The sequence below is a fragment of the Vanellus vanellus genome (genome assembly GCF_965231255.1).
Source record: "Vanellus vanellus genome assembly, chromosome: 13".
NCBI lineage: Eukaryota > Metazoa > Chordata > Aves > Charadriiformes > Charadriidae > Vanellus > Vanellus vanellus.
The window spans coordinates 13,513,932-13,521,329 of NC_138918.1; the positions used below are offsets into that span (position 1 = coordinate 13,513,932).

The 7,398-nt window shown below is 48.8% G+C and overlaps 1 protein-coding gene across 1 annotated transcript; it reads right to left on the bottom strand.

Annotated features, from left to right (window-relative positions):
- Window positions 1-933: 933 nt before the first annotated feature.
- Window positions 934-4,044, bottom strand: C1QTNF2 (C1q and TNF related 2). The gene is made up of 2 exons (XM_082490146.1): window positions 2,918-4,044; window positions 934-1,571 (listed from the first exon to the last, which is right to left on the bottom strand). The coding sequence occupies exons 1-2, from the start codon at window positions 3,186-3,188 to the stop codon at window positions 958-960; spliced, it is 885 nt and encodes a 294-aa protein (XP_082346272.1). The 5' UTR covers window positions 3,189-4,044; the 3' UTR covers window positions 934-957.
- Window positions 4,045-7,398: the final 3,354 nt, after the last annotated feature.

The following is a 7,398-nucleotide window of genomic DNA, read 5'->3' on the forward strand; positions in this document are numbered from 1 at the left end:
ATTTGACATGCAACATCAAAAAAAGCAAAGCAGCAGTAAGGTAGGGTCTCACTGTAGCATTAAGCCCTTGAGGAGGATCTCATCAGCACCACAAGTATCTCCTTCCAGGAGAAGCTGGCAAGGGTGAAGGAAGGGGGGATATTAACGAGTGTGTTTCTGGAGTGAAGGTTCACGCTGTCTTTGACAGTTGAGTCTTATCTGTAAAGTTCATCTTCCACTGTGGCTCGGAGACCCGCAGGTATTTGGTTTGCACAGTCCAGTTTAGGCTCTGGTCGCAGCTTACCAGCGCTTGTCTGAAACCAGGTGCGGGGTTCCAGCCCTGGTATATCGAGGCTGAAATCTGAGAAACGCCAGTGGTGCTCAGTGCGGCACCTTGTGTCTTACAGAGTGTCTTACCTTTAACCTTAAAAATGAGATCTCTCTTTTGTGTCGTTTGCTATTTAGACCAGATGCCTTTGCTTATTAGTACTGCTTTGATGAGGCTGAGAAGTACTCTTATAACTTAAGAGTCAGGAAATTGTCAGCTAAAGTGGCTGGTAAAGTGTAACTCTGGATTGACAAGGATTATTACTATTAGAGGGCGCAGGGAGAGGAGGCGCAGTGATACAGTCTCCAGCATCAGTGGCACTTCTGAGCCCAGCTTTCAGGAAACGGTTGTTGGTTTCCATTCTTTCTGTGTGCAGGTCCATGGCATGTTAGAATAATCATGGAAAACATAATGGGTGGCTTCGAGATTTAGAGATTCGTGAGGCTGCTTAAAGGCGAGTCGTACTGGTCGTGGTACCCTGTGGACTAGTTGATGACACCAAGTACATTTCTAAATAGCCAATGCAGGCTGTTAGCACCAAAAATGTGGAATTGTATGATAATCCCACACATGCCAGTCCAGCAGAGTGTAGCCTGTACACGGACGTCTCATGCATTTCCTATTTTGTCTCCACAGGCTAGTTTCTCATCCTATATTTCATTGAGATAATCTTGGTCAGGATATATCAGGAAGCCAGTAAATAAGCTGTCTGTCCAGTAGGGATCGTAAAAGAGCCCATTTTGTTCTGAGTAAAAGATCTGCAGCCATACCTCATCCTCTTGCTTCAGAGACAGGATGGTTGATCCAGATGCAACGTCATGGTTTCCAGTGTTGGCGTCAAAAGTCTTGATCCGGTACTGCCCATTGTGGACCAAGCCAATGGCCAAATGTTTGTTGGCCAAAGTGATATCATAAGTGAAGTAGTAAATACCTGGGATGCTGCATATAAATTTCCCACTGGAAGCATTGTAATGTCCTCCCTCGTTCATCAGGATCCTGTCAAATTTGATGGGCAGCCTTTCCCTCGGGTAGCTCTTGGAGACCGCCACAGAGAAGGCAGATTTGGCTTTGTTGGCATTGCACGTGCAGGGTCCCGGCAGCCCCGTCTCGCCCTTGTTCCCTTTGGGCCCTTTCTTTCCTGGTGCCCCGTTTTTTCCAGGATTACCCTTTAAGCCCTTGGGCCCGCGTGGGCCTGCCTTGCCAATAGCTCCTGCTTTCCCCTTCGGTCCTGGCTTGCCAGGGTTTCCTGTTCTGCCTTGTGGACCTAGAAGACAAATAACCTTGTAAATTTTTCAGTGGAAGACATTACACGGCAAGTGGTAAGGGATTATGTCATGGCAGCGGTATATTTTCATTTAGGAGGAAAACCTTGCTGGTGAGAATCCTGATGAAACACCACCTGGGGCTGGACATCTGTCAGGCCTGACTAACCGTGTTAGGTAGGCAGTTGGCACGGTGACAATGGGACTCGGGAACAGGGCAGTCTGTCCCTTTTAAGGGCTGAAAGGCTGGTTCAATTACCTGGCTCACTTGAGAAAAAGGAGCAATTAATTATAAAGCTGGCCAAGAACAAGCTTTAAATATTTAGGGTTTTCAGGAGTGGGACAGGTTTGTGAAGCTTTTGGAACCTAGTTTTGAGCAGATGGAGTACTTCTAATCTCCTGTCTTTATTTTTTTTTTATAACATTTAACATGAAACTTTTGTTTAAAATAAAAATGTAAAAAAAAAAACTAGGTGTAGTAAAAAGCCCAGCCTAGCTGGGGGATGAACCGGTAATGAACCAGAAGACAGCTGGTGCCGGGACTGCCTCGAGACGGGAAGCAAGTTGGGCTGTCACAGAGATGCTGAAACTGCTGATTAGCGCTGATTGCGGTAGTGGCTGATATAAGCCAAAGTCATGGGGAGTTGAACCCTGTCTCTTGACCTGCTGTAGCAAGACTAGATTTAAACGTGGCTGCAGGTGGAAACCTGTTCTCCAGATTCCCTGTTTTGGGGGTGGGAGAAGAGAGGAGAGTAAGATGCAGCTTTGGCCCGCTGGCGTTACGCTGAATCAGGAGTGCGCTCTAGTGTGGCAACGGGAAATCACTGTTTTCTCACCATAGCTGGTCCTGGCGCTTACTGACTGTACAGCGGGGTCTAAAGGAGAGCCCCACCTCAGGATTAAAGAAGGGTTATTGTTAGCTTTGATTTAGATTGAGCACGGTCAGGGCAGTGCCTGTCACCCAGCTAGAGTGCTCTGGGGAGTCAGTACTTAATTTTTTCACCTGACTTTGTTTTGCTACAGAGCAGGACTCGGAGACCACCACTCTGTCTCAACTAGAGAGCATATGTCAAAACAGGGAAAATCTCACTTCACTACAAAATGAAGCCAATAGTGCACAGCGTTAAGATGCCATCAGCAAATAACGTGAGCCTGAGCCCCCCTGGCAGGAGCTGACAAGTGTGAGACGTTGGGGTGGGGGCAGCGTGGAAATTTCTAGAAGAGTTTCCTGCAAGATGTTGTCTGTCCCGGGGCTCATATTTGGGATGACAGGTTGCTGTTAACTGGGCTGTTGCACTATTGCTTTTACATTTTACCTTTTTTGTGTTAAGAAATGCTTTTCTCGTACCTTCATCGCCGTTCTCGCCTTTATCCCCGTCCTTGCCATCCTTGCCATCTTTGCCCGGGAAGCCCATCCTGCCGACCGTTCCTGGAGCCCCGGGTGCCCCGGGGGGGCCGGGTGGCCCAGGGGGTCCTGGCAGGCTGCACGCCAGCTGGGGACCCTCCTGCAGCGCTCCCTTGGCAAAGCCCCCGAGGATGTGGTTTGCCACGCAGGGCACAGTCCAGAGCAGGAGGACAGCAGAGATCATGGCGCAGCCTGTAGAAAGGAGATGGGACATGGCTGTTGTGTGTGGCAGCCAGTGTGTGCGAGTACAGCAGTGTCCCCTCCACCGGGACGGAGCGTTGTAGAGGCTTGCATGAAAATGGGATATAATTGGGCGTTTTTTGGCGTGGAGTTTTCTAGGTCTGACCAGTATTTTTTTTTTTTTTTCAAACTTGCTCTTCTCTAAGTCAGTAACTGTGGCCGTCCCTTGTTTTGTTCCCTGGCCCTCCTTTTCCCTGAAACACAAGTAGCGATGGCAGAGGGGTGCAGAAAGCAGCCACTCGGGACTAGCGGAGTGGAGGAAGGAGAAATGATTTTAGCGTAAACTTCCCCAGTAAGACCTGCCCGGTGGCTGGGTCACTGCGGTTTCTTACCAAGCACGAAACCCATCATGGGATGCAGGGCTGAATTGAGAAGACGGGCTTGCGGAGGCTTTGGGCCAAGGCAGTCCTTACTGCGTTTTGCCTGGCAGTACGAGCTGAGCCCTTAGCTGGCTGACAAAGTCCATTCCTCATCGCAGCTCGGCTGCGCGGCACTGCACAACCTGCAGCCGAATCACCCGCCGAATCTCTGTCTCCGTGTCGGGGTGCGGCTGTGACCAGCCCCGCTGCAGCCTCCGCCGGGGCTTTCCTCACCCCTTGCCATGCTGCCCTGCCTCTCTGGGGGGAGCAGGAGGTCAGTCTTCATGTTTGTTGCTGATGTTCACCTTGGAAGGAGGGGTAACTGTTGAAACCCCAGCCGCTGTTCGTCTACTGGCTCTGTAAAGGGAGTCATTGCTTTAAGTATAGCCCTTGCCAAGGGCTTTTTTGGAGCATCCCAGGCTCTGCCTTCATTCACAGCGGGAGGCTGAGCCTCCTGGGCTTGTCTTAATCCACTCCTGGATGGGGAGACAGTGATAGAAAATAATTTCTGGAATAAAGCTATTCCCATGAACCTGCTAATGACACAGAGCAGTTAATAGACAGTAAAATATCCCTCTGGATGTCTGCGCATGGATCTGTTTACAAATAGCTATGCTTCATGTGCAACTCCCGAGTAACTCCACTGCATCTTGAAATAGTGCTCTGATACATCAGCAGCTTAGAGAAGATGCTCAAAATCAGGCTGACTGACGAGAGCCTGTCTTAATGTGTGACCCACCCAAGACTCTGGGTATTAGAAGCATTTAAAATAGAATTTGGGTTCTGCGCATGGTTACAGATAATAGTAAAAAAGAGGTTTTCCCCTATGGTATCGGTTTCTGATTACCCATGGGTAAAGGTGTTCCTGCCATCCCCTCTCCAGAACAGAAGGCCTCCCCATGCCCAGACTGAGGACTTTTTTTCCTTCCGTTGCTCTGCTGGTGAGGGAGGTTACGGCCATGGCCACCGGCTCCCTGGTGGGCACTGACCATGGGCTGAGGGGAGATGCTGATGGAGTTGGGCTGTTTTCCAGTTGTGTGAATATGGAAACAAACTGGTGGGGGATGAAAGGCATTCCCTGCCTCAAATTATTTTTTTCAGCTTCTGAAGCTGAAGTAGCCCTTGGGGAAATGAGACACGAAGCCTAAAACTGCCCCATACAAATGTGTGGCTGGTTCACTCTGCTCAGTAGCTCTTTGATTAGGAGAGATCAAGCTAAAGCCAAAGGATTTTTTTTTTTTTTAAAGGAATTAGCCATGTATCACTTTGATACAACGCCTACTCCTGGGCTCAGAGGTGCACAATCTTATTTTATGGAAAAGACTCCAATGAAATTTAGTCTTTGTCTTTACAGCTACCTCTGATGGTAGGTGGTTAAATATTTTACAAGAATCATCCATTTGCAAGGGCTTTCTTATCACATCCTCAAGTCCTGCTAACAAAATAGAGAATGTAAGCGAGGATTGAAAAGCACGCAAACTCCCTTTCACATATTTCTTCAGCCTTTGGTGCTGAAGCAAATTTGTAGTTGAACACAGATGCGGTGGAAGATGAGCCAGGCTATCCCAGACCTTTCAATCTGTTGGTGGCCTTTTGGTCAGGGAAGGTCCTGCTTGGCATTAAGCCAAATACTGGGAGGCTTTAGCATCTCCCCAGTAGTGTTATGCTGCACTGGAAATAATATGCTATAAAGTATTGTATAAATTCCATGTTGGCCTTAGTGCTCTCATCCTGGTATCAGCTCCTGAAGGAGGTGGAAATGCATATTACGTGCTTCAAATCCAGTGAGTGATATGCTCCATATTAATGCTGAGTGGGACCCCCCCCAGTTCTGCACTATGTATAATTAAGAACATGCAGAGGAGTGGGAAATGCAAACCAGATCTCTGGGCTGGATTTGGCTGCTAAGCCATTTTGTTCTTCAGCTCATTTTTGCTTTTCTTATACTTAAGTTTATTTGCTGCTGGTGAAAGGTGTCAGTTTAATGGTCTTTGTGAGATGGAAATCGCCAACCAGTATTAATGTGGGCAGTTGAATAAAGGCTTCTCGATTCAAGGAAAGGGAAACAAAATGTTAAAATGCCTGTGGAGTGGGGAGATCCCAAAGAAAGCTCCATCCCTGCTTCCTAGTAACCACCTCAAGTGGGGCAGAAGAGAAGTGAGAGGTGCCTGGAGGTGGATGACACTAAAAAGTTGTGGCAAGGAAAAATGTCAGTGTAGAGCATAGCCTGGAAAAAAGCTGAGACTGCTTCACGTAGAGAAGAAACGGGCAAGAGGGAGCACAGGGCAGGAGGGCAGCTCCTTTTCCTGAAGTCTCTCACCATAAGTACTTCTGTTACCGCCAGACAACCCAGCTAGTTGACCTGATAGGATAAAAAGTGGCAAACACAAAATACCCCGAGGCTGGGAGGTTAGTAGTACCGGGACTTGGATAGACAGGGAATATTTGACTACCTGGAGCCATGCTCTTGCACAGCTCCCCAGTCGGTGTTAATTAATGGCTCCACAAGAACTTTTCATCCCACATCACAGCAGCGTGTCTGGGATGCAAAGCACAGTCACATTCACAAGAGGCTCTATAAATAACCTCTTCAAGTATTCTCTTTGAAAGAAAACAAACCTCATGCTGTTCCACCTTAAAAGGAAAATTGCTCCTCGATGATGAGCTCCAAAAGCAAATTGGAAACAGATCAGCATCTTTCCTCTCGGCAGACCAGGCGGCAGGGCTGGCACTGGAGCCCCTGCTGCACAGTTTCAGCTGAAGTCTTACTTTCTAATGACATTTTAATTAACGTCTTTGTTAATAGGGTTTTGGAGACCTTTTGGCCACCACCGATGCCTGTTGTGCAGGAGTGTGCCCTGGGGGTTGCGAGAGCTGAATGGTGGTGGAGGGCTGCTTGGGCAGGAGAGGAGACTGCGCATTGTCTGCGTGGGGACAGGTGATGGCTGTAGTTCGTACCTGCCACTGAAATGTAAATGTTCATCTCCTCTGCACCTGGGGAGAGCACACCAGTGTCGGGCAGTGATTTCAGCACAGGCAAAGAAAGTAGACCAGCTTCACTTAAACAAAGCAGCTGAGGTGTCCGCAGCATGGGCACGGCTGGCCAGGCCTTCGGGCTGCCGTGCCCCGGCTTCTCCCCAGCAGAGCCTGGGGCAGCGCTGGGACTTGCTTGAGGTTATCGAACGCATTGATGCCAAGCTTGGGCCAAAGCAGAGGTGCTCCGGCCCTTCACGTGTGGAGTGCCTCTCCCTCGGTGACAGCATGTTGGTGATGGGCAAGACCTCATGCACACAGAAATGCTTTTCTTTCCAATGCTTAAAAATATCCTATCCATGGACTCGCTCTGAAATGATGTCTTCTGAAATATTTAGTGGCAATGGTGCTTTCTAGGTTGCTCAGTTGAAGAAGACCAAGCCCTTCGTCTCAGGAGATGGTGCAACTTGTGGTGGGTACATGATGGACAAGGGCAGCACTGAGTTGCTCTGAGGTAGAGGGTCTTGGAGGAAAAACCGTTTGTGCTCCCAGGTGCTGGGTAGGCTCTGGCTGAGACCTCGTGTTCTCATCACAGCTGCATCAAACTTCCACCCAGAGAGAGGGCAGAGAGGCTCCAAAATGTACCGCAAATGTCTGGGCCCTGAGATGGAAGTATGAGGCTCAGAGAGGTGGAGTGACATCAGCTGGGCTTGGGAGACAATGTGTCCTTTAGCTGAATAAACAGAAATTGGTGCTGTGGGTCCAGGGCGTCCCTTGGGATCAATGTAGTCTGTAAAACTGTCCTGTGGATTCCCACTGGGTAATTTTGGTGAATACTTGTCAGGAAGCAAA

What these genes read in the sequence shown, in the direction of transcription:
- C1QTNF2 (XM_082490146.1), bottom strand. Translation starts at nt 3,188, where the DNA reads ATGTCCCATCTCCTTTCTACAGGCTGCGCCATGATCTCTGCTGTCCTC. An exon ending in AGGCGAGAACGGCGATGAAG is followed by an intron (nt 1,572 to 2,917) that starts GTACGAGAAAAG and finishes TTTGTCTTCTAG; the next exon opens with GTCCACAAGGCAGAACAGGA.